At 38.3% G+C, this 27,867-nt stretch overlaps 1 protein-coding gene across 3 annotated transcripts in view; it reads right to left on the minus strand.

The window, feature by feature from the left end:
• The window catches only part of LOC131060795 (midasin), a 198,644-nt gene that overhangs the window by 165,419 nt on the left and 5,358 nt on the right, over window positions 1–27,867 (minus strand). For all 3 annotated transcript variants that reach the window (XM_057994197.2, XM_057994198.2, XM_057994195.2), the window contains exon 2: window positions 15,115–15,419. In XM_057994197.2, coding sequence (XP_057850180.2) covers window positions 15,115–15,419 — 305 coding nt within the window. The remainder of the gene's footprint in view (window positions 1–15,114; window positions 15,420–27,867) is intronic.

Raw genomic sequence — 27,867 nt, forward strand, 5'->3', positions numbered from 1 at the left:
GTAAACCTATACCAGATGAGACAGTGATGAAATATATTAGGGAGCATGAGGAGGCAGAAGAGAGAGAAGCCCACAGATTGAATCAAACCGCACCAAAGAAAACAAGGGGAATGCAAGCCCCATCTAATCCTGATGTTGTAGTAGAAGACCACCCCTTCTTTTCCACAAATGAACCTGAAAGTGAACCACCCTTGACACGCAAAAGAACAAAGGGGCCTTTAAAAACCGCATTTCATAATGAGAGTAGAGACATTGCTGACCAAGATGTAGCAAGGTGCATATATGCAAATGGGTTGGCTTTCAATGTTGTTCGCTCCCCATATTGGAAGCAAATGTTGAAGAGTGTTAATGAAGCTCCAAGAGGGTATAAGGGCCCAGGTTATGAGAAGGTATGTGGAACATTATTGGAAAAAGAGGTGAAGAGGGTTGAAAATGCATTGAAACCCATAAGGGATTCATGGGTTGAGACAGGTGTAACAATTGTTTCAGATGGGTGGAAAGATGCTAAAAATCGTCCATTGATCAATGTCATAGCAGTGTCCCCTAAAGGGGCAATGTTTTTGAAAGTTGTGGATTGTGAAGGCCAAGTAAAAGATGGCCAATTTATTGCAGAAATTCTCATCTCAGCCATTGAGTCAGTGGGACCCTGCAATGTTGTCCAAGTCATAACGGACAATGCAAGAAATTGAAGAGCTTCTGGTTTGTTGGTTGAGGAACACTATGATCACATCTTTTGGACACCTTGTGCGGTCCATTCACTCAATCTTATGCTACAAAGGATTGGGACTAAAATTAAATGGATCAAAGATGTGTTGCACAGGCTGAGAACATCCAGATGTTCATCACAAACCACCACATGTCTCAAGGGATTTTTAGATCCTTTTCGAATTTGGAGCTATTGAAGGTAAGTGAAATAGTAATTTAATTTTAGATTTTCTGATTTTTTAAATTTCAATGTTCATAATATCATTGTGTAAGCTATATTGTGTATTCTTCTTTAAAGTTGGGGTTTATTTTTTAATCATTTTGGCATTAATTTGTTTTATAGGTTGTTGAGACCCGTTTTGCATCAAACACAATCGGCTTAAGATGACTTGTGAAAGTTAGTGTGGCACTATGCAATATGGTGATCAGCAACAATTGGATTGTATGGAAGCAAAGCAGCAATGAGAGGGCAGAAAAAATTAGGGAGAGAATATTGAATGAGAAATGGTGGGATCTTGTTACATATCTCCTAAGTATCACTAAGCCATTATGAGTATGATTTGCAATACCGACATGGATAGGCCTTGCATTGGTGAGATTTATGATGGCATTGATTCAATGCTTGAAAAAATAAAGTTCACTATAAATGCAAAAGAGAATGACCCCGAGGAGAAATTCTTCAAAGAAGTGAAAGCAATTATTGTAGAAAGGTGGAATAAGATGACCACTCCTTTGCATCTTCTTGCCTATGCCTTCACACCAAAGTACTATAGCAATCAATTTCTTGATAAACCAGGAAGGATTCCACCATGGAGAGATCTAGAAGTATCTGATGGGTACAAGGCAGCATTTCTTAGACTATATCCTGATGATGATTTGCGAGATATTGTTACAAACGAGTTCATAGAATTCACAAATGGGAATGGTCTAAGTGTTGATGCACTTCGTCATAGATCCAAGAAGGATGCTCATAGCTGGTGGTACTTCCATGGTGCATGCTTCCAACAGCTACAACCCCTCGCTGTAAAAGTTTTATCACAAGTTTAATTAATTAAAATTTATCACAAGTTTATTTATAGTTTACTTTGTCTTCATAGGTTGCATGTAATGCCCCGCCAGAAACCCTAAAAGAAAACAACACTACTAGGCAACTAAAGGGTGAAATAAAAAAAAATTTTAAAGATTAAGTGCATTAATTATTACATTGAACGTTTAATAACACAAGCGGAAGTCTAACACAAGAATTCCTAAAGGGTTACTGTTGTGACCATTTCACACATCGCCCCATTGCAAATGGGGACCCATGTTTTTTGCTTTTTAGGGTTTGTTTTTTTTTGGTCTTTTAGGGTTTTGTTAGTTAGCCTTTGCATTTTGAGTGCTATCGGGGAGATCAATAAGGTAGCAAGTCCGGCTTGAGTGAGGTCCTGATCCTGAAATTTGGCTAAGTCTGGAATGTCCTAATCCTGAATTTGATTAAGTCTGGAAACTGAAAAAACCTCCAAAAACTAGATTTTGCAATATAACTCCTGGAGGTCTGAAACCACTCTCAAACATCCTGAAAGTATATATGGAATATAACTTAAAGTATAAGAAATAAAATTTATCCTGATAGAGAGTTCGAAAAGTCAAATTTCGCTCCTGTCCTTCTCCAAGGGTCCAGAGCGAAAAGAGCTCCTGTCCCTCTCCAAGGGTCCAAGGCGAATCGCTCGTGTCCCTCACCAAGGGTCCAGAGCGAAAAAGCTTAGTGGAGTCATTCCTGACCGTGTTTGGACGAATTGAGACATCAAAGGCATGGTGAAGGACGAAATGAGCATGATAGAGCATCCAAACTTGATCAAAAACAATGAAATGATGAAGTTTTTGCCTAGAAGGTCAATTTCGCTCCTGTCCCTCACTGAAGGACCAGAGCGATTTTCTTTATATGCACAATTTTAGACCTTTTTTGGACATTAACTTTTATTCATAGCATTAAGTAAGATGATATCTTCCTTAGCCAAGACATTTTTTGATGAAAATTGTAACGATTTGGCCTAGAGAGCAAATTTCGCTCCTGTCCCTCAGTGAAGGACCGAAGCTTAAAATCAAATATTGCTTTGTCCTTGCAGGATTTTGACGACTTGACGATTTGAAGAGGTCCAAGGAGATGCATTTTATCAAATGAATATAACTTGAAGTACCGTCGTGAAGGAGAATGGTCCAGAATGTCAAAGTCGCTCCTGTCCCTCAGTCAGGGACCAGAGCGAAATTCTTTGTAGCTCCCGTCCCTCTCCAAGGGACCAGAGCGAAGTTCTTCACAAGACAAAATTCAGGCAAAGATCAAGTCAAGTTTATGTTTGAAGGCAAGGAAGGAGGTGAAATGAACCCATTGAAGACAAATTGAAGATTATTAAACGTCAACAAGGGACCCAAATGCCCAAGTTCGCTCCTGTCCCTCAGGCAGGGACCAGAGCGATTTTTGTCTTAGACAAATTTCTTGCCAAGTTACAATGAATTCCAAGGCATGGATGAATGAAAGGGGACATTACGAGACCGTTGAAGATAAATTTGGAAGCTGGCGAAGTGTGATGGAGACTACAAGTACAAATTCGCTCCTGTCCCTTTCCAAGGGACCAGGGCGATATCTTAGTTATGTTGCCTTTTCCTCCAAATTCAAGACACTTCAAGGCGAAGTACAAGGTGGCAAAGATGTTTTAAGGTGTCTCAATCAAGCACAAAGTTACGAAGATCACCAAAGTGAAAGATTTGCATCAAGACACCTAATTCGCTCCTGTCCCTTGGGAAGGGACCAGAGCGATATTTCCATAAAGGCATAGATTTCAAAAGTTTCAAGCGTCCAAGGTGTTCAAAGGGACTTCATTCTACGCAATGAAAGTGATGGCAAATTGGTCGAAACAAGGACAAACTCAAAACCTTGAAGTTCGCTCCTGTCCCTCAGGAAGGGACCAGAGCGATATCTATTATATTTGCCAATTCATGTAAAATTCATGCCAAGTCAAGGTTTTGCAAGGTGGTAAAAGGTCTAAGGTGTCCTTCGAGGGTGATATACCAAAGGCTTCAAACGTCAAACGATCACCAATTTGTATAAAGAGCCTATATCGCTCCTGTCCTTTGGACAAGGACCAAAGCGATTTTCATCAAAACACTCATGTCCCGTCAAAACCAAGACAAGGCAAGGATAGGCAAGGTCAAGGACGTCCTTTGGAAGGCAATGAACGAAGAACGAAGATCAAAAGTTTGCAAATTTGAGCCAGGACACTAGGATCGCTCCTGTCCCTCAGGAAGGGACCAGGGCGATATTTACTAAAACACATGATATCCTTTAAAGATCACGTTAAAACAAGGTTGCACAAGGTTTTAAACATCGTTTGGAAGGCGATACAAAGGGAGATAGACGTTAAATATTACCAATTTGAGCTTAAAATGGAGAAAAGACAAGGATCGCTCCTGTCCCTCTCCAAGGGACAAGGGCGATGATCCTTCTAACATCCAAATGCCTCATAAAAGTCAAGTGATACAAGCATGGAATGAACAAGCAAGGTTATTATTCACCATACAAGGAAAAGTTGATATCAAAATGGAGAATTTCAAGTGAAAACATCAAGATCGCTCCTGTCCCTCTCCAAGGGACCAGGGCGATGATACATCCAAAGGCACTTGTTCACACAAGCAAGACACTCAAACTCGAAGGACCCGACAAAATGGTCGATTTTGAACGTGGAGATGAAGACTTTGGACGTCAAAAATGCAAGAATCATGACCAAAGTAATGGATCGCTCCTGTCCCTCAGTCAGGGACCAGGGCGATGAGGTACGTATACTTCATTTTCAAAATATATTTGGCGCTCAAACAAACATTTTTTTTAATTTTTTTTAAATGCTAAGATCGATAAGTTTGAAAATCCTATTAAATTAGCATTTAAATGTTGCGCTTGATATTAATTAATTAATTGTTTTTGCCTTGTGAAAAAAAATCGAATTTGTTAACCAAGGCATTTAATTAATTATTTGTTAATTAATTATAAAATCAAATTGAGCGCTTGGGTTTATTTTACAAAAGTCGGCCTTGGTTCTTATTAAAAATGGCTTTTAATTATCTTTGTTTTCACCAAGTCGGCCTAAGGTAATGCATGAGGAAAGTGCTTATAAAAGGAGGTGTTTATTTCATTTTTAAATCATTATTCAAGCATCCTCTTTCATATGCGATTTGGAGTATACAAAGGAAGTGCGAAAGTATCATTCAAGAGGAGGAGCGAATTTCAAAGGGAAGGTGCAAGCATTATCAAAGGAGTTCGAGTTTCAAGTTAGGCGAACTTGCCAAGGACATTGAGGAACACATCAAAGATATCCCCAAGGGTGGCGAATGGACAAAGAGGACGTTTATTATCCTTCAAGATCACGTCGAAGCCATCAAATTTTGATTTTTGCCTAGGCGAATTCCTTTATTTTGCATTTTAGAGTTAAGCTCTCAAATAAGGTATGGCAAGATCTCTTGTTTTAATTTCGAATTTTGTTCGTCATTGCCTTAATTTTGAATTTTGAAAATTTGTTTTCCCTTAGCTCAGTCGTTTTTAAGAAATGATTAATAAAGGACTTATCATTAAGTTTCCTAAAATTTGCTCTCTAATTTATGTTATGTATTGCAAAATCATGTTACTAATTTTGAAATGTTGTGTAGGCATCAAATGGAGATCTCTTCAAGGAAAATCAAGTCGGATCAAGGACGGTCTTCGCCGGGACGATCAAGCAAGGACAAGGGCGACCTCTTCCAAATCCAGCATTCCAAGGCAAGGTACATCAATCGTCTTGCACATCAAGGACACAGGGAGTTAGAACAAAGGTTCGTTGAAGAAGTAAATAGTTCCAAATGAATTAATTAAAGCAAGCTTCTCAACAACATCAAGTTGAATATCTACCAAGTTACAAGTGTCAGATGAGGTGGCATCCCAGTCATCACTCCTCCAGTCAGTGTGGTCCACCTCAGCATGTCCAGATTCAATGTACTTAACTCATGGAAGGTGGCACAAACTCCGATGTACCTACCCCGGCTATCCATTGGTCGATTTTTCTAGAAGGGACATGTGTCCAAGCAATACAATTTTGTCATTGGTCAAGCATTAAATGTTATGTAATGGTTGTAACAAACCCTAATTAGGGTTTTCATTGTTGAATCTTGGCCATTGATCTTGAATTGATCTAAGCCATCAAATTGTATTGTGGGCACTATATAAGCCCAGGCATTTCATTTGTAAAGATTAATTAGCAATAAGTTAGAGATAGCATGTAAATAGTTGGAAGAGTTAGAATATAGTTGATAGAATAGTAATTAGAGTAGAATAGGAGGACAAGGCAAGAAATTGTTGCCATAGATTGTAAACAAACTCCATTTTCATTTAAGTAATGGTGAAGTGTGTCGTTTCTTGCAATTTGCATGGTTTCTTGTTGAGTCTTCAATCTTAGATGGTAGATGATTAGATGAATGGAGGAAATGTGATTGATTAATGATGGAATTCGTATATCCATACTACTAGCAGTTTGTTGATTGCAGACTTGCCTTGTGTAGTCAACTGGAATCGTTTAGCTTAAGCTCAATTTCAATTTGTCGCTTCTTCATTGATATGCATCAACTTGATGGTGTCTATGCCTGCGGTGATGATTTGAACATCATAAAGCTTCCCTGAGAAGATCGCACTAGCCTTGTGTAGATGTTCCATTGATGTCAAAACAAGACCTAGTTGGAGTTTCATCAAAAATCAAATCATTGCTCCTACATTCTTAGTATTAGGATTAGATCCTCTCTTCACCCCCTTCCTTTTTCCCTTTTTTTAATCTAAGTTAGTGAGAGCTTGTGTTCTAGCAAAGTAGATCGGAAATTCAATCACCAAATGTAAGTCCCCTTGTGATTCCAGCAAATCACATCATACCACGGCGAGCTTATCCACATGTAGAGACCCTACTAAAAGGAACCTTGGAGTCATCCTAACTGATCCTTTATGCGAATCTTCAGCAGTTAGAGACTATTTTCTCAAGAGAGGATAAGATACCCTTAGGTATTTTATTCTGTGTTAGGCTGTGTACAAAATACACGTCAACAGTTACCAACGAAGATTAATTTGTAACTCAAACAATATCATAAGGTTAATCCAATTATCCATCTAATTAGGGAACTCAAATACATCTAATTAAATCATATTCATAAAATTGAATTCCACATTGAAAGATTTAAGGTGATACAATATATTTACTTTCAATGAAGCATTTACACATAAGAATAAAGATAACTAAAATAACATACATTCAACTGAATTAAGATTATAATATTCAATAATTACATGGCTTCCAATAGTACATATGAAATCACATAAATTACAATCCCAAGGTTACATAGTTTACTAATACAATGACCACATGGGTCTCAAATGTACAATAATCACGAACATGTGATGATACACGAATCACAAATCACAAGTACACCAGCGAAGCCAATCCTCGCATGAAGATATGAACAAGAATATCCGATGGGAAGTGGCACTACCACTCGACCATGTGATCCCAAAATGGAATCACCCCATCGTGCTAGGAGATAGCAGAAGACCCTCAAGTAAGCATAAACAAAACAAGTACGATAGTACAACATGACTCCACAAAACTCATGTGACTCGAACTCACAATACACCAGTGACCCTAAGGAGAGAGTGTCATCGCATGGCTTAAGATGGTTACCCTAGGTAGGCCTCCATAGGTCCCGACCCCCATCCTGGGTTATCCTGGTAACCTTTCCCGAAACCCCGGCTCCATCTACGTATCATGCAGACCTTACCAACCCTTTGTGAAGACAAGGCAGTAGGTTTGTCATTCCAGGCCTTCCCACTACATCTTGAGCCTATACGAGCACTCAACCATGTGCGGGGTACAATATATTAATTAGCATTACAACTACCCACCCCCTAATCAATTATTAGATTATCACTTATTAACTGACTTTCGAGGGGTTATCCTGCCAACCACTTCGGGTGCGGCCCCCGCTCGAAAGCCACTCTCTCCTAGGACACTAACAAATACGATCTCTCTACAAGGCCCTATGGCGAAACTGACTGCCATATCTAATCTTGACAAAAATACAAGTGAAGAAAACACAATTCAATAACCCAAGATCGACCATTTGGAACAAAACACACAACGGTTCACATCAACAGGGTTACACAAACAACACCTGATCCAGACGGTACAACAAGCATTACGACATAACGACAACTCAAAACAAGAATTGCAACGCAAATAAGCTCTTACCAGAGATACCATTTTCACTAAAGATCCTAATACAGCCAATCTTTTTAAAACAGTCAAAAGCATTAAATACTTGCAAATATCGATATTTAAGAATTATAGAAAATACAACTACGCTGATAAAAGAAATTCAGAGTCGTCATTTGTCCAGTAAGGCTAAAATTAACCACATTTAAAGAAATAAAAATAACCCCCTAACATATATTCATGATTAATTAATAAAAGAAACCCAAATATATGTTTTCAATAAAATAAAATAAAATTCCGAAATAAATATATATAATAATATGATATATGTATATAGATATATATTCATCGAATATATACCCATATAAATATATCATATTAAAACATATAATAAAACATAAAAACCAAATTCCACCAATATTCACTATTTCTACATATCCCAAACAATACTATATTATTATTATTTTTTTAAGACCATATATATATATAAAAATATATATACCTGTATATATATATATACCTGTATAAAATAAAAATCGAAAACATAAGCTCTCTGGCTGTGAACACAGCGAGCACGAACAAGGAGAAAGGGCAGGTTTATATTTTGGTAGCAGTGCTACCTGATACCAAATGTAATGCCCCGCTAGGAACCCTAAAGGAATGACTCGAAGGTCAACAGAAGTAACAAAGGGTCCTAGGTCCAACTCACAACTGGGAACAAGGGCATCTACGGACACACGCACTCTGGTGGCCAACTCTACTTGCCACCTATCCGCCTGCTTAGCAGACGCGAGCCCACACCGCTCCACAATGGACGAAGAAATGCAAGAATCTGAAGCACCGAAGTCAAAAAGCACAGAGATAGGAATACCACACAACACACCTGCGGCCTCAATAACTGTACCCTAATTCTCAGCCTGGTGGTCATCAACCGCTGAAAATACTCTATGGGATCTACCTGCATCCCCTACTGTCGGCTCTGATGATGTTGGCCTCTGGCTCCCCGTCTGGTGCGAACATTGAGGGCACTGAGCGGCTATGTGACCAAACTGTCCACAAGAGAAGCAAGCTCCCCTACCAAGTCCTCTACCTCCAGTCGGCCCACTGGACTGCTGGAAGCTTCCCCTGCTAGGGGCCTGAGATGCAACCTGAGAGGACTGCCTTGGAAGACCTTGACTGCTCCTTTGCCAGTTCTTGTTCCTCCTATGCTGAGAGTTGCCACCCTGTTGGCCTTGGAACTGTTTCGGTCTCGGCGGTTGTTGTTGCTGCTGGTGTTGTCCACCCTTAGCGGGTGCTTGACGACTCCTAAACGGTGCAGCTCGCTGGGACTGGTTCCCACGAACACTAGGCCCACTGAAAGGTACACTCCCTATCTGCACTCCAGGCTGACCACCATGTGCATGGCTAAGGTTCTGCTCTACCAGCCTGGCTTTCGCCACGGCTACCTCAACTGAAGCTGACTCAAACACTCACTCCTCCACTAATGCAGTCATTAAGACCCCTCAAGAAGTGTTGAACAAGCATCACCTCATTGTTGCCAATACCGACATATTGTTTAAGCTCATAGAACCGATACTCAAACTGATCTACTAACAAACCATACTGGTGCAAAGCGTAGAACTCGTTTGCTCGAGACTGCCTCCATTGGGGTGAGAGAAATCGTACCCTAAATCTCTCCAGAAAGATCTCCCATAATAGGGTGTTAATGCTCACACCGATCCTCTCCTCCTCTAATCTCCACCAGATAGATGCAAAACTCTCGAGACGCATGATAGCACATCTCGCCTTGGTGTTGCTACCATATGATAACATGGCGAAACACCGATCTAAACTAATAAGCCAGGTCTCTGCCTCGAGACCGGTACCTTTACCGTCAAAGAAAGGAGGGTTGGACCTCATCAAGTCCCTCATGTGACCCATGGGAGCTGAGTCCTGGTCAGTTGGGACCTCTCTCTCTCTCTCTCTCTCTCTCTCTCTCTCTCCAAAACCTGCTGATGCGACTCCCCAACCTGAGCATGGATGGGCTGATGGGCCTAGCCTGGCTAGAACCTCCTGAAACATCTGTCTCAACTCTTCCCTTTCGGGAACCTGCTCTCCTGCATGTTGCTCATCTTGATGAACAAACTGCTCCTGCTCCACACTCACATGAGTGGGTGGTGGCGAAGGACTATGGCGGTCGGAACCTCAATCCCGTCCCCCACCTCTGGCTCTATTGCGGCCACCAACACGGCCACCTCCCTTGGCTTTCCTAGCCATGACCTAACACTACAAAAGAGAAAACGGTTCAGATCTACGGCAAGGATAAAACAAGGGAAACACAAACACTAAGACCTACACAAAAGGTCAAGCTGAATGGGCTCACTACAATCCTAGAGTACCTAGTGTTGAAACATGGGCTCTGATATTGCTAGTAATTTTTAATTTTTTAATTTATTAATGTATAACTTTAATTCTTTACTTTGTCTTCATAGGTTGCTAGTTCATCTACGTCAGAAAGAAATTGGAGCACATACTCTTTCATCCACTCAGTAAAGTGCAATAGGTTGCTATCAAAAAGAGCGAAGAATTTAGTATATGTGCATTACAACCTACGTCTTCTTTCACATAGACAAGGTGACTACACAGAAGGGGAAACGAAGATGTGGGATATAGAGCCAAAGCATATTGATTTGGATGCTCCCGTTTCTCAGCTTCTTGCATTGACACTTGATGACTTGGAGAGCGAGCAAACTTATAGCGCAAGTGCAGGTGCAAGAGGCATTGGCTCATCTAATGTCAATGATGAGGAGGAGGATGAATTAGTTGATCCATTTGATGATTAAACTTTATATTGTTGAAAATTGAAACAATGATACTTGAATATTTTGTCATTTTGATATTAAACTTGATGTATATGATGCTATTATGGTACGATCATGATGCTAAGATTACAAGTTTATGTTTGTTTTGTTGTTTATACGATGCTATGTGACATACTAATCTTAATTCATGCTTATAGGCTGCACAAATATTAATATATATATATATATATATATATATAAAATTTACATTTTTTTGTACTAACGAACCCAAACCCCTTTTCAAAATTTTGTCGTGCCGATTCTTCAAACCCGAACCGGTGCCAGAACCCGAACCAACAAGCTAGGTTTCCCAGGGTTTATCCAATGAGCAGTCCTCTTGAAACTGATGTGGTGACTTGGTCAAAACCTGAGAGGGGTTGGGTGAAGATTAACTTTGATGGAGCCTCAAAAGGGAATCTGGGCATTTCAAGTGCGGGGTGTGTGGCCTGCGATGACGAGGGGAAGATCCTATTCACAGGAGCTAGAAGATTACAGGAGGGAACCAATAATGAGGCGGAGGCTCAAGCGGCGTTGTTAGCGGCTGACTTGGCAATGAACATGAAGGCATCGAAAGTCCACTTGGAAGGGGATTCCCAGGTAGTGATCAATGCCTTGATCAAAGGTGACACCCCGTGTTGGAAACTAAATAAATTCATACATATTATTTGTGAAAAACTAAAATCCTTCCAAGATTTTTGTATTCCCCATGTTAAAAGAGGTGGGAATGTCATTGTTGACAGTCTATCAAACGTGGCGTGTGAGCTTTCCAAAGGGGAGGTGAGGCGGCGAGATAGTAATGATTGCATCATGTGATGGAGTTAAGACACCCTTGCCAAGAATTGTACTCCTGCAAATTCGATATGTGCGACTTGCGGCCGGCTTTTTATCCAAAGTTGTAAGTCTGGGTCGAGTTAATCGGCAATTAATGCGAAATGCTTTCTGAAATGGCGGCGGTTGTGGAGCGTGCCTCCTTAATTTCTAATATTGGTATTTTCGCGTATTCTATGTGGATTTTCTGTAAGTTTGGTAGAGAAGGCTACATGTTCTTTGCAAAGCTTGAAGGTTTTTTGCAAAGTTCGACGTTTTCTGAGGACCTCCAGAATGGAAGCAAATTTTACCTTGAAATCTTCAAAGCTGATGTCGGCTTTCTGGGGTCCCATCCTGATGAAGAAGCTCGAGAATATGTTTTTGGCTAAAGACCCTCTGTTCTTGAAAGCGGTTCAGTTGGTTTTAGGTGAGGAGGTGGCGGTAATCGGCCATAGATATCGGTCAAGAGCTAATATTTATTCTCTAATCATGGCTTGGGGACTGGACTTGGGGCATGGGTGTGAGGAGGTTAGGAGGGTGATGAGGATGATTGTTCTACATGCTTACCTGCTAAACTTGGAGTTTTTGTTGGAGTAGGCCGTTCCAAGTTGGGGATTTAATCTATTTGAAGGTATTCCAGAGAACAATGTTGAGCTTCGGGTTAGACACTCACGAATTTCGTTTCTACGACGCCGCGAGGTCAAAGCTTGATTCAGAGATGACGCTAGGAGAGGATGGGAGGGCCTAGTGGTATATGTTCAAATAATGGAGCTTGAAGAAATAATTAGACAGGCGGGCGTGGAGGCTAGGTTGGTGGACGAGGTGTGAAGGAGGCTGATCACCAGACGGCTCTCTTCAGAGTTGGCTAGACAGATTGAGCAAGGTGGTGCGGTGGGTGGCTCTTTCGGGTTGGCAGATGCTTCGAGCTCACACAATGCTGCAGATGGTTGAAGAATTTGGACGATCAATAGTACCCCTTGGTACATAAATTTTTTTGACTTAGTATCTATTTCGTGTTTTTCTCTGTTAAACAGTTTATGTCATTACAGCATGTTGTAATGGAACTTTTTTCTACAGTGGGGTTGGGGGAAGGGTTTTTTGATGTTTCTATGAGATGAACAGTATGGTTTTGGTAGGGTGGTTTAGTTTTCAGATGGTGGTGTGGATGTATGATGGCTTAGTATGTACTACAGTTTACTTCTTAATAATAAATATTAATATTACCGATCAAAAAAAATCATTAAGGGGGAGAGTTAAAACAGAATGTTATTAGGGGTCAATACCCTTGTAACATTTATATATTGTTCTAAAATAATATTATAAAACCTTATTTATTATGTTTAATTAAGCATATCCCATTTAAAACAAATATAATTTAATGACTATTAAATTATTAATTATTTGTGAAGGAGGGTTATTGAAAAAGTGTGACTAATACCCCTTAAATAATACTGTGTTTTATTTTCTTAGCACAATCATACCATTTTCTATCTTCTTAGCACCTATGTCACAAGGTTTGAATTCGAATGAATTTGACGCCAAAAAAAAATGGATGAAATTCAATGACGAAAAACTTTAAAAAAAAAATTGAAATTAAAGTCAACTTATATAAATCAAAAATATTTAAAAATATAAATATATTAAAATTTTAATTTTCAAGATTAAATAAATTTTATTTAATATATTTAATATTTAATAATTTAAATTACATATTTTAAAGTATTTAATTTTAGCCTACTAAAATTAAAATAAAAGTGATCTTGATAATTTCTAACACCAAAAAAAAAAAAATTAATGAATGAATGATTTTACTGACGTCCACAAGACTGATCGATCTATGTGACCAAGGATTCGCAGCCCTAAACAATATGCATATTCCTTTCAATGTCTAATCTCCTACTATGTATCTTGACTAGAAAGCTAGCAGTCTGGTTGATCTTATCCTCGTCAAATAAACGGTGAATGCTGTCAGCCTTCAAGATGATCTCATACTAAGCATAGATATCATCATACGTTGTGCACTCAATGAGAAAGTGCCATTCTGTTTCATTTGCACCCATCCTGCAGGACAAGCAAGTTCTCTCTTCCCATACCTCTTTAGGCCTTTTCCACCTACCAGTTTCGCACCTGAGATAATGCGAACCGGTCCTCAATTGTGCCACTAACAACCTTACTTTCCCTTTAATAACTGCCCCTAAATATGCTTTCTCTCCATGTTCCCATGTGAAAGGGTGTCTCTTGCCAAAGGGCATACATGATGAAGAGGTGTGACCTCTCCCCCACATTGAGAGATATAAAGGAAAGGAATCAAAGCATCCAGTAACATCACCATCAATCAGATCAAATCAGATCTGTTATTAAGTTACAGGCAGTTACATCTTTGTTCTTAGTGGTATGCATGGGGATGTGCTGGATATGTATGCTTAATATATGAAGCCTGATAAAGTTCTTATGCAGAACTTAGTAGTAATATTAATATAGACTACAATATGTATGACAGTCATACTTAATTTCATATGCATTCATGATACATTTGAGATTATTATATCATTGGCCTAGTCTTAATTCCTTACTAAGTCCTATGAGTGGATAGGTTGGTGTGGAGGGAAAGGCGAGTAAACCCAATCACAAGCGATGGTAAGCCCAAAACGGGTAGGGACATAGTCCTGGGCCTTGAGGGAGCCTCCTTGTAGGTGGTGTCAGCGCCCTATGGCAGATTCCCTATCCCTCACTAGGATTAGGAAAGAGAATTAAGATAGGACTGAATATAATAAATGTCAAATGTATTGCTAATAATAATTCATGCATTAGGTTTAGAAATGTGAATTGAAACCACAATAATGTATAGTAACATGTATTAATTTATTGGGAAACAGACATCCTCTTAGTAGGGAACCATTACAACAGCCCGGGATTGTTGATTCGCATTTCATTAAGTCGACTTCATACTCTTCTACAGGCTCATGCTCAGGTGTTCCCGTTGACTCGGAATCAAGTTGCTTGCGGGAGGCCATACCTTGCACTGGGATTTGTCTATCGATTTTTTTCATCAACTCCAGTATGATACGATTTTCAGCAGGGCCAAAGATATCCCGTCAGGTGTTCACAGAATAAAAACAAAGCCCAGAATGAAGCTCATGATATGATTTTCAGTGAAAAAATTCTGCCGAAAACATTTTTAAAATGCATTTTGATTAGAAAAACTCCAGCCCTCTATTCTGTACGAATTTTAAGGTGAATATTAATGGATTTTTTGGGTTTTTTATAAATTCGACAGATTCGAATTTCATGTATGATATTCACTGAAACCTGTGACATAGCTTTAGCACAATCATACCTTAACTACAAGCATTTTTCTCTTAACACAAAGAAAGTGAAAATCTCCAGAAGCGCAGATATTGTATTGACGAAAAAATAGAAATAAACATTTTTCCCTGAATATACATCATTAAAATGAAGAGCAAACAATAAGAATATACTGATTGAATTTGCAAGGTTCTCATGGCACCAACCTCAACAGAAAGGGTGCAAGTTCTAGACTGCGACTGAACGCAATAACTGCATGTTCATGAAGATTTAAACTCCAACATTTTGAAAGGTGCAACTTAATTTGGAAAAACTCTTGTGTATCAAGCTTCTCATGATCCTTGTTCACACATCCTCCTGAGCTTTGCAGCCGCTGAAGCAACCCCACTAAAGTATTTATGATTCTGATTGAAAGAGGTCGAAAACACCCAATGACGGAAACTGTAAGGTCTGGCTGTAGCAGTAGCTCTGCAGAAACGTCCAGGACATCATCATCCTTAATACATAAACCCTGCACAAAAAAGTCATTATTTATAAGCATCATCAAGAATAAAAACAATCTGGGCAGAAATTCAAATCATAGTATCATTCAATTTACACAGTGTTGACAAGCATGGGAATTATGAAATATGTAAATGAAATTCAATTAACTGGCTTTAAAACAGGATAAACACAACAAAACATCAGGTAACTAAAACTGAATATTACATTCATAAAATCAGAGAAAATTATGATTTTGTTATTTCATGTCAAATATAGTGCAGAGTGCATACAGATAAAACATAAACATGACACGTTGAAATATTTCATTGTAACAAAACAAGTAGGATTTTAAAAACATTTATTTTATCTTCACAACTATGCAAGAGCTACTGTTATCAAACATAGCCTACTATAAGGGCGACGCAATATACAAACCCTCATGCCCTCATTATTATTTAAAATTTTAACTCAAATTGAAATCTATTCGTAGTTAAACTTGGAAAGTTAGACTGCCCTGGCCTTAACCCTAAACTAAATAATTTTGAACTTCCCATGCTTTTATCTTTAAATGTGAAAATGATCTTAAGAAAAAAAGGAAACCAATACATACAAAAAATCAGAGCCACTTTTTGAAAAAATCAAGAAACGGTATGGCAATGAAGCAGGTGATGAATACTCAGGGTCAATCACAAGATTTTGAAGTATAATGCTACTGTGATTTAAACAATGATTTGATATCAAGTGTTACTAATCAATGGTGCTGAGCACCAAAAACTCAATTTTAATTTGCAACTAACTGTCAGGTGTGAATATCTAATTTTAACAGAATAACTTAAAAATGCCAGGCTTCCACAGCCCATTAATATTGGAAGAGAATATGCTTCTGGATAAAAACTAAGAAAGAAATCAACATTTCAAAAGCCCATTAATATTGTAAGAGAACGTGCTTCTAGATTTAATTTAAGAAATCAACATTTCAGATCATATTTGGTGAGCCATCATGAGGATATAGAATAACTTGAAACATAAGTTTGTATCCGAAAGTATGTTCTCTTTCAAGTTTCAACAAAATATGTGCATATGTTGGTTCAAAATATCTGAGCTTGATTAAATATTTCTAATCAAGGTAGCAACTTTTGTACAAAGTGTTTTAACTTTTATATGACAGTTCAAATATGGTAAAAATGATCTATTGAAAAAATAAAACAAGATGGTGAATTTCAAAAGTAATAATTTATAATAATTAGAAAATAAATGTATACATGGCTCTAAGATAGAAAATCAAATTATTCTATCACCATAATTAATAAAAGTATAATTTGTTTTGTCAAAGGGGTTGTGGTCAAATAGTCAGACCACTGTGTTCCCATGTTAGAGACTGAGGTTCAATTTCCTTAAGCACATAATAATTCCAGTAGCATGCTGGAGTGATATTCCCACTTCAGTGTGGGTGTGGTAAGTCCACAGGTGATGGAGGCAGAATAAGAAGTAACTGCCCTGTAGGAAGGAGAAAGCATTCAAGCTATAGGGGCAAAGGATTGAGAAGACAAAGTAGATGCCTTGTAGCAATATACCCTGCTGGTAGAGTGTTAAAGTAGAATTCCCAGAAAATGAATTGTATCGGATGTAGGACCTGTTGATGTGTTTTTCATGCACATGCGAACACAGAATAAAATACCCAAAAGTATCTTATCCTCTCTTGATCAAAGTTTCTCAAATGTTGAAGATTCGCATAAGGATCACTTGAGATAACTCCAAGGTTCTTGTATGTCCAATCACAGTGTGTGGATAAGCACAGTGGTTGATGTGATTGTCGGTAATCCATTGGGATTTATGTTGAATTATTGAATGCTTGAATCGCTAGAACTTAGATCCTAACTACTTGCTTGGAGAATAAAGAAAGAGCAAAAGGTATAGGGTTTGAGGAGTCTATTCTAATCCTAAGAGTGGAAGAAAAGAGTGAATGATTCGATGGAATCCTATTGGGCGAGGTCTCACCATCAAACTGAACAATTTGACACAAGCTCAGTGCAATCTTCTAAGAGATAATTCAAAGATATTCAAATCATTGCCGTCAAACATTGATCATCATTCAAGTTAATGCATAAACAATGGATATATAACAATTTGAAGTTAAGCTCGTATCATTCCAGTTGACCACGCAAGGCATTCAACGCATTCAACAATTTCCTCCATTCAATTTAATCAACATGAAAGCAAATGAATTGAGAAGTAAAGACCATGCGACTTGTAGAAATAACGCATTTCACCATAACTTCAATGAAAAGAGTACTTCCATTTACAAGCCTTAGCAACAATTTTTTCTTCTCCTAATCTACTCTAATTGCTTACTATCAACTACTTGCTATTTCTAGGCTACTAACTAATTTCTCCTATTCTATCTCTTCTATTAACCTTTACAAATGAGAGATTTGAGCCTTTTATAAAGAGCTGATTACAATTCAAAAGCTCAAATCGATTTGAGATCAATGGCCGAGATTTTACAATAAAACCCTAATTAGGGTTTGTTACAACAAACTCTATTTTGGCAAATGAAATAATTACAACATTTGGACACATGTCCACTTTGGAATATTCGACCAATAAATAGTGGGGGTAGGTTCATTGGAGTTTGTGCTCCCATGAATGAGCTTGGTTCGTTGAATCTAGACATGCTGATGTGGTACTCCTCGATTGGTATAGTGACTAGGATGTCATCTGAATCTGCTTGTAGACTTGATTCATCATGAAAGAGTGTTGAGCAATATCTCTTGATACTCAACATTATTCAGTTTGCTCAATGTGTTGATGATGAGAAGCATTGTTATGATCTAGCAAACTTTAATTAATTATTCTGAAACTATATGTTTCCTTGATCATGCTTGATGTAGATTGCGTGATGACCTTGATTGATCCTCCCTTGTTCATGATACGCTTTGATGAATGGTACACTCGGTTGAATTTACCTCCTCAATGTACTGACTTCGATTCTTGGATTCCGAGAGGGAATTCAAGATTTGTAAAACTTTCTTTCATCATGAAGTTGTCTCCTTCATGCTCCAAGGGCTTGGCTTTGATCTTTGCTTTGCATGACTCAAGCTTGATCTTGATGTTGACTTGTAGTTCGTATCTTCACCCTTTGTTACCTGCAAAAATAAACGATTTGGTAAATCCTCAAGACGAGATGGTGATTCTATCTTTCATTTCCATATCTGATTTTGAAGTGCCCCAAGGTCTGAGTCACATGTTTGAAGATCTCATTCCACCTTTTATATGCAAATGTAGGGTTGATTACACACAGATTCTGATCTGAAAATGCCTTTAAAATCAGAATAATGATCTTCAAATTGATTCCATTCTCCTTGTCAATGTGTGTTTGATCGATGAGATATTCAAATCTGCTATCCAAAATCACTGCTATAGGTGAATTCACCCTCTTGCAGATGAGTGTTTGATCAATGCAATGACCAAATCTGATATCCAAAATCGCTGCTTGTGGACAATTTCGCTTTCAAGAATAAAAAATCTGAGTATTGATCTTCAAATTGACTTCTCTTCCTATATGACCTTCGTGAAAATTAGAGAATTCTCCTTATGTAATTTGCTGCCTCCTTAATTTGCAGAGCTAATTTTTTATTTGATGTCTTTGAAATGGAACTGAGACTTCTTATATAGGCATTGAGACTAAAAGGTGTCTCCTTTCACCTCTCTTCTTCCTTTGGGCCGAATTGCTCCCAAAAAAAAACATTTTAAATTTGCTTTATGCTGGGCGCTTTATATGCTTTGAAGGCTGACTTTTGTTTTAATTTTACAACACCTTTGCCATCATTGATGTGATCGACCTTTTGAAATACCTTTACCACTTAACACCCTAGCGGATTTTTAAAATACCTTTGCCCTATGCACATCTAGGCGGGTTTTTTGGTGATCAAATTTAATGGATTTTATGCAAATGACTGTCCTGATGAATGGCAAATTTCCCCAAGTGCGAGTTTTGATGAATTTTGATCTAGATAATTATCCAAATAGGGAGTGATTTTCCCCCAAAGTGAATTTTTGGACTTGGTGATGAAAATGAAGTGAATTTTCTAGGTCCAAATGAAAATCAATTTTCCCCCAAAGGTATTTATTGACAAATTTAATGATTTTTTTTATTGGGAATTTTATTCCAAAGGAGGTCGATTTTCCCCAATGAGCTTTAACGATATTTTGAGTGATTTTTCATTTGGACTTTTAATCCAGATATAGGGCGATTTTCCCCATGTGCCCAATATTAGTGAAAATGAATTAAATTTAATACAAATGGGCCCACATTTAATTGTTTTTGCATTGGACAACGATTATTTAATTACCAAATGATTTGCAACAACTATTAATGATTAAATATTTTCCTATTGCAAATCGATTTTCCCAGGCAAGTATAAAGGTAGGTTTTTTTATCCCACATTGTTTGTGTGGTGAAACAAGAAGGTGAAAACATGAATAAGTATGTTTGCCCAGCAATATAATATTATTATATTTGCTGATGTGATTGATTGAAGACAGATAAGTGGCTGATTAAGAGTTTTTTTCCAACTAGGCGATTTTGGTGAAGTGTCATTTTGACACCATTTTCAACTGGAGTTTGCAGATTGAAGGGTTCTTTCTCCCCAATCAAGCCTGGGCGCCATCATTGGAGGCCATCATAGCAAGCTTGGAGGGCGATTTTTTTACCTTAGGCGATTTTTGCTAGGTGGTGTCACTTGTGGAGTTAGGCAATTTTACTTGGGGAGGTTAATTCCTCCATATCTTAGCAATTTTTGGTGATGTTATTGAATGCTAAGGGGCTGCCATTGTTCTCAGACCTTGCTGGGCGCCATTGCTGGGAGTCATTTTATTCCTTAGTTGGCTGCAAACTTCATTTTTAGGCTCATTTCTTCAGTTCCAGCAGGCACATACTTAGGCGATTTTGCTTGGAGAACATTTTGGGGCCATTCTAAACATTTTGGGGCCATTCTAAGGTGGTTTGGAGGCATTTTCTGAGTACACCATTGCTGGTGTAAAGTCTGAAACCTCTTTTTCAGGTTGTCTTCAGACTTATCCTTCATTTCCAGCCACCTCTCCATTTGGAAAAATTCATTTTGGTATCATTTTTTTTAGCATTTGGTAGAGCTTCCACTGCTGACCTAAATCTGAAACCTCATTTTCAGATTTGTCTTTAGACTTAGATTTTGTTACCAGCAATTTGTTTGTACTCAAATTTGGCAATCTTCACATTGGGAGGTAAAATTCCATCAAGCCCAAGTGTTCCAACAAAGCTGCAACCTTGTTAATTGAGTGATTTTGAGTGTTGCAGGTTGTCTTCAGACATTTGGCAGCCATTGTTGAGTTTGGAAGGGTGTTTTCAGACATCCAAAAGTGAAAAAATCAAACTTTTACACCTTTCCAAGGCATTTCTAGATTCTAGTATACTCTTTTGGACTTTATTTCAATAATTTTCTGAGTATACAAGGTGTCTTAAGACTTAATTTTTCATATCAGACCTTATCTAAGTCTGAAAATGAGGGTTTTATGAGGGTTTTTGGAACCTATTCATATCGATTTACATTCTATTTTCAGAATTTTTAGGAATATAGATAGAATTCCTGATTTCCATTCCTAATTTTGTCTAAATCATTATAAATTAGAACTTATTCATTCCTGAAAATAGTTATCAATCTAATTTTTCCAAGATTATTGACTTCTAGCTTCATACAAGTACCATGTCTAAATCTGGGATTGGAGTTCAGAAGAAACAGTTGAAGACAGTCCAGGAGGGATTTTACCCAGATTCCAAGTTGTCATCCTGATGGAAAGAGATCATAGATACAAACATGAATTTCCTGAATATGGAGCAGATGCGGCAAAGGATGTTTGGCATGAGGAACTAGATTCCCTCTCGTACCTATGCAAGTATCATGAGTGGCATATATCATGTCGTTGGATTTCCGCATTCCATACCATGCGGCGAGTTAGTTCTGGAATGTGCAAGGCATTATGATCCTCTCTCTCCAAGATGATTCACACTTCCAAAGGGATAACCATCGCCTACCTTGCTGAGGATGCAATTGTCGAAGTGTTCGGGATCCCTCGCAATGTAGACATGAAAGATAGGACAAAGGATGAAAATGAAGCGAAGTGCAAGTTGAAGACGAATGCATGCAAGATTGTAGCAAATAAAGAGTGGATGATTGAGCCGAGGCCTCATCATTCCAAGGCGCCTAAAACACTCATGTGCACAGATTTCAAAGAGGAATATAGTGATTTGGTATTCCTACTTAACCGAGTGATGGGGATGCTGCAAGGTGCCATATGTGAAGGATTGATGTTTTATTTTATCCAGGATTGTACAAGAGGAACAATGATCAAATGGTCGAAGATTATCAACAACAATCTGAATTTTCAATTGAGAAATGTGGAAAGAACTAAGTCATTCGCCACGACTTCCTACCTTGTGTATATACTTGCAAGATTTGTCACATATAAAGGATTGATATGCAAAGGTGAAGTTGGGAATGGACAAGGACAATATAGAAGCTATGAATGTTATCCACAACTGGACATGCGTAAGATTGAGGACTACAAGAGGGTGAATGATGCGTTCACCATGCATATTACAAGGATGTTGCAAGGCGGAATCCACAAGAGGTTGTCCAAGGAGGCCACGGAATTGATTGAACAATATGGATCGTGGTACGTACAATTTCCCACCTTCACATACTTAAGGATTCAAGGATTCAAATTCGAACCATACAAGCTTCTAGGTATCCTACAGGCAAAATGATCCTACTCGAGGTGGTGAGACAACAACTGAAATTTCATTTTATCCAGAAGGAGAAGCATAGAACAGGGATGACTTTTCCTATTGTTATAGGGAAAACTTTGGAAGTGTGCCAATCTGTCGTTGCAGCTAGTACAGTGATTGAAGAGCTTGCATTCTATCGCCTTGGAACCTATAAGAAAAAAGACAAATTTGATCCGCATAACAATGTTGAAAGGATCAGACGAGACAGATTCATACACAAGGTGGACATTGAAGATTACTAGGCTAACCTAATGGATGAACAAGCAATGAAGAGGAGAATGTGGTCCAAGATGTGCGTAGACTTCATGAAAAAAGGTGAACTCTTTATCATTCCTAATCAAATATTGGATGATAGTGATCATATTCATCCGCAGTATTGAAATGAAATGAAGAAATCTACTCTATTACCTAGTTGGTCAGAGCCGGAGAACAGATTTTAATGTGCTTATGAGAGATGTCATGGATTTCTCCAGAGAATGGATAGACAAGCAGATGAACAGATTGATAGATATGGGCATAGTCTTAAAATACGAGAAGATGAAACGGAAGGAATCCTCTCTTGAAGATGAGAGGAGAACAATTAGTGATGTAGGATTAGAGATGAGAAGAGTCAAGCTCCTAAACGTAGGAAGAATACACCTGGAGAATCCAAGACGAAGGGGAAGGAAATAGTTAGTCAGCCATCAAAGATGAAGAAACAAAAACCTAGCGCTCTTTTGTCTCCCCTTAATTCCTCATCGATCAAGAAGATCGGCATGCCAGAGCGGAGCAAGGAATTTGAACAATGTTCCAACACAATGATTTTACCAAAGAACATTCAAGAGTTGCATGCTACAACACAGTCCACGTCACCTAATGAAGATGGTGTGCAATCAAGATCTCCTACTGTCCTATTGGAGGTTAGCTTGGGTAATGATGTTCATGTCTTGACTAAGGACAAGGAGGAGGATGTTGATGTTATCTCGGCATCAAGAGAACTTGATTGGGAAATGTGTCTTGATGATGGAATGGAAATATCCACCATTCCCAATTGGTTGATGAAGAGCATGGAGAAGAGTAAGAAGATGGTAGAGGTCGAACCTATTGATGATATTGATGACTACTTAGCCAAGAGCAATAACGAAAAAGAACTTAAGAGGGCTATCATACTTTCAAATATAGCTAGAAATGAAATAGGAATGAGGATTGCACAGGTTGCTATCCCAATTGGTGATGTGACTCGAGATGATGCTAGTCCTATGGATTTCCAGAGCACTTCACTTGCCCTTGTGTAATGTCCCCTTTTGGGAGGACACTAAATCTTACCCAATATACTTGTAGAATAATTGCAGGTTACACATTTTCAATCTGTTGTGGTAGTTTGGACATATTCAATTCAGGTCTGTTGTTTATATCAATCTGATCTACTGCCTATACTCAGATATATATATATGTGTGTGTGTGTGTGTGAGAGAGAGAGAGAGTGAGAATCCTTTCTATTCCGTCAGGTTTGATTCTTTGGTTATTGATTTAATGTTTCCTCTTCTTTTCCTTTGATGCCTACTTTATTATTGTTTGCAGATTTGTATTTGTGTTCTGATCTCTTTGATAAATGTTAATATCATTCTTCCAGCTTTTCTTATAATTCTGATTTAGTTCTGCTCCTAAATCTGCTTTTAATGCTTCAGATATTTTGTTCTATTCCATGGATGCTTCCTTCTCAAATGAAAACTTCTCCACTTTATATCCTCCAATGTGAGGGAGAGTCGCACCTCTTCTTAAAGGTCACAACCTTTCGCAATTACCACCTTTCGAACGAGTCACAACCTTTCATTAGTGCCGCACCTTTGAAAGAGTCACTTCCTTATCTTCTTCCCATTAATGCTTCCTTAATTCTTTTGCTCCCTTCTTTCTTCCTTTTTACCTTTTCTCCCCAAATGAAGTTCTCTTCTCTACCTTTTATATCTCATGTTTGAGGGAGTCACAACTTTCCATTTCATGCATTCTGACCATTCATTAAACTTAACTAACTTTTCATTGTATTAATTTTTATTTTTATTCTTTTATACTTTAATCTATTATTAATTATTAATAAATCCTATTTCAACAAAGGGACATTATACCTTGGATGGACTACAAAAGAACTAGAATTCTAGGAACTTGGTGATACAATTCGGGTGATCAATGCGAGGTTAGACATGGAAATTGAGAAGAAAGAAATGTACAGATAAGAGAATATCAAGCTTACGGAGTATATTGCAGGGATAAAGCATGAGAATCCCGCCTTTGTCTCCCCTATTGCAATCGATTGTGGACTTCATTTTGGTCATGAGGCAGCAAGATATACACTTGCGGAGTTGGGAAACAGGATTGAAGATGTAAAGAGGCAAGTGGATGATTTCCTTACTCAATTTGTCCAAGCATTTGACAAGACAATGGTGCTCATATTCAGGATACAGTATTTGGAGGGACTTTGGGAATTCCAGCCTATTCAGGAGAAGACTATTCCCCGTCTCAGAGTGTTGAAGAAAATTCCAATGTCCACATTGATTCAGGAGAAGGTTGTGCACGCGGGAGATAGATATGATTTCCATGGTTGATATTGTTCATTGGCCATGCGGAAATCCATTTATGAACATGTAGAGAGGGATTGTACAGAGATGGAAGGATCGATTCAGGAGATGCAATCGAGGATCCTTACATCTATTGAGGAATTGTTATTGGTAGATGTCAGTGAAGAATTGAGAGATAAGATGAAGTTCATGTACATCAGTCAGTTGGAATCTTTGAAGAAGAGTCAAATAGATGATTTGGTTTCCTTGTTGTTTCATGTCCATAATTTGCAGAAGCTTATGCCAGATCGGGAGAATACTTTGGATGCTTGTTCTGATGCATTAGATGTGATTGATGTGCAGCAAGATACTTTGCCCAGCATTACCATGGAGGAATTAGATTCAGTATTGGTTAGGTTCCAGGAATATGCTATAAGAGAAAGGAATGCAAGCTGGAATCTTCTCCCTACTTGATAATTAGGCGCTATTCCATTGGATCACATGTTGGTGGCTCCATTTTTAATGTAAACCCTAATTAGGGCAACTTTAGGGCTGTGTTGGCATGATCTTGGCCCTTGATTTTCAATGAATCTTAGCCATTCATTTATTTTGAGGCTCTATATAAACCCCATTGCCTCTCATTTGTAAGAGAGATTTTTTAGAATTGTCAGAAATATGCTGCAGATTTGAATACAAGTCATTATTCCATTGATGGTGATTGTGTTTAAGTGTTGCCTGCATTTGTGGTTCTCATTGCCTCCAAGTTAGATTAGAATTTACTTTCAAGTATTTTAGATTGAATTAAAGAATTTGTTGAAATGCATTTGTGTGGAATCCATCTAATCCATACCACTAGCCTCTTGATGATTGTAAGTGTGCCTTGGGTGGTCAACTGGAATTTTATGCGAACTTAACTTCAATTGTTATGCATTGCTTTGAATGGTATCAATGTTTGATGGTAATGATTTGAACATCTTTGAAATATACCTTAGATGATTGCATTGAGCTTGTGTCAAATTGTTCAATTTGATGGTGAGACCTTGCCTAGTAGGAATCCATTGAATCATTCACCCTTTTCTTGCATTCAAGGCTTTAGAATAGAATTCTTCAACCCTATTCCTTTTGTCCTTTTTTTATAAAGCCTCGTTAGATTAGATCAAGAAATCAAAGTGCAAAATCTTGAGTCATCGGCATAGCCTATTCCAATTCCAAATCCATGAAAGATTCCCAAATTGAACAATTACGTAAGTCCCCAAGTGAAAACAGCATTATCACATGAAGCCATTGAGTTACCCACATGTCAAGAACTGACCATAGAAACCTTGGAATCGTCTTAGTTGATCAAATATTTAGCATCTGAGGTGATTTTGTTCAAGAGGGTAAAATACTTTGGTATTTTATTCTATGTTCGTATGTGCATAAAACACACATCAACACTACCTAGTCTACATGCTTGCAAGACATAGTTTACAAAGTATTGATATGCAAGGGCGAAGTTGGGAACAAGCCCGAACAATACAAAGTGTATGAGTGTTATCCACAACTCCACTTGCATGAGATAGAGCAATATAGAAGGGTGAATGATGCTTTCACCATGTACATCACAAGGTTGCTACAAAGCAGAATGTATAAACAATTATCCAAGGAGGCAATGTCACTCGAGAAGAACAGTTCATGGTATATTCAGTTTCCTACCTTCACATACCTAAGGATTCATGTATTCACATAAGAACCATACAAGCTTCCTAGGTATCCGACAAATAAGATGGTGTTACTTGAGATAGTGAGGCAACTCTTGGAATTTGATTTCATCTAGAAGGCAAAGCATAGGCAAGGGATAACTTTTCCTATCACGCTTGGAAAGATGATGGAAGTTTGCCCCACCACAGCAGCAGTAGAGACAGTTAATGAAGAATTGGAATTCTATCATCTTGGAATCTATAGAAGCAAGGATCGATTTGATCCATTTCAGAGGATTGTAACAATGAAGGGAGGAAAGTTTATACACAGGATTGACATCAAAGACTATTGGGCTAATCTAATGGATGAGTTCACAATTAGAAGGAAGATGTGGTCTCGGATGTCAGTGGACTTTATGAGGAAGTGTAACTTCTCTATTCCAGAACAGGTGCATGACGATGGGGATCACATCCATATGTAGTATGCATAGGAGAAAGACAAGCCTATCACGTTGCCTAGTTGGTCACAACCTGAGTTGGTAGATTTGAATATTTTGATAAGAGATGTGAATGATTACTCCAAGGAACGGGTGGACAAGTACATTAATGAGTTGAGAAAACTAAAGGTCACCCTAACCTATGAGAAGATGAGAAATGAGGAGTCCTCTCTCAATGATGATGAAAGGACAATAAGCAATGTTAGAATACATAATGATGAGGAGAGTCAGGCTCCCAAAAGAAGGAAAGGTATGCTTGGAGGATCACAAGCGAAAGGCAAGGAGATTGTTAGCCAAAAGTCAAGGCACAAGAAACATAAATCTAACACTCCTCAATCTGCCATGAGTTCCTCATCCGTGACGAAGAGTGATATGACAAAGAAGGACAATGAGTCCGAACAAGGTTCAACACGGAGATCCTACCGGAGAATGATCAGGATGTACATGCCTTAGCACAATCGGCACCACATGAAGATGATGAAGAACACCCAGGATCTCCCACGATTCAGCTTGAGGTCCATTTGGGCAACAATGTGGTGGATTTGACTAAGGAGAAAGAAATAGAAGATGAAGTTATTTCAGTCTTGAGAGGGCTTGATGAAGATCAACGCCTCGAAGATGGGATGAGTTCTCTACAATTCTTGATTGGTTGTTGAGCAACATGGAGAAGAAGAAAGTGATAGAGGCACAGCCCACAGAAGATATCGATGACTTCCTAGCCAGGGTTGGCAAGGAAAAGGAAAAGAAGAAAGTGAAGATGTTCTCTAGGATTACTAGAGATGATATAGGAGCACTCATTGCACAAGTGGCTGCCCCAATAATTAATGTACATTGTAAATATAGATTCAATGTGTAAATTGATAACAAGATATCATTTTTAATAACAATGTAATAATTTTAATATGATTAACATATTGCAGGGCAAAAATATATTAATTATTTCTAT

The sequence above is a fragment of the Cryptomeria japonica genome, chromosome 10, assembly GCF_030272615.1.
Source record: "Cryptomeria japonica chromosome 10, Sugi_1.0, whole genome shotgun sequence".
NCBI lineage: Eukaryota > Viridiplantae > Streptophyta > Pinopsida > Cupressales > Cupressaceae > Cryptomeria > Cryptomeria japonica.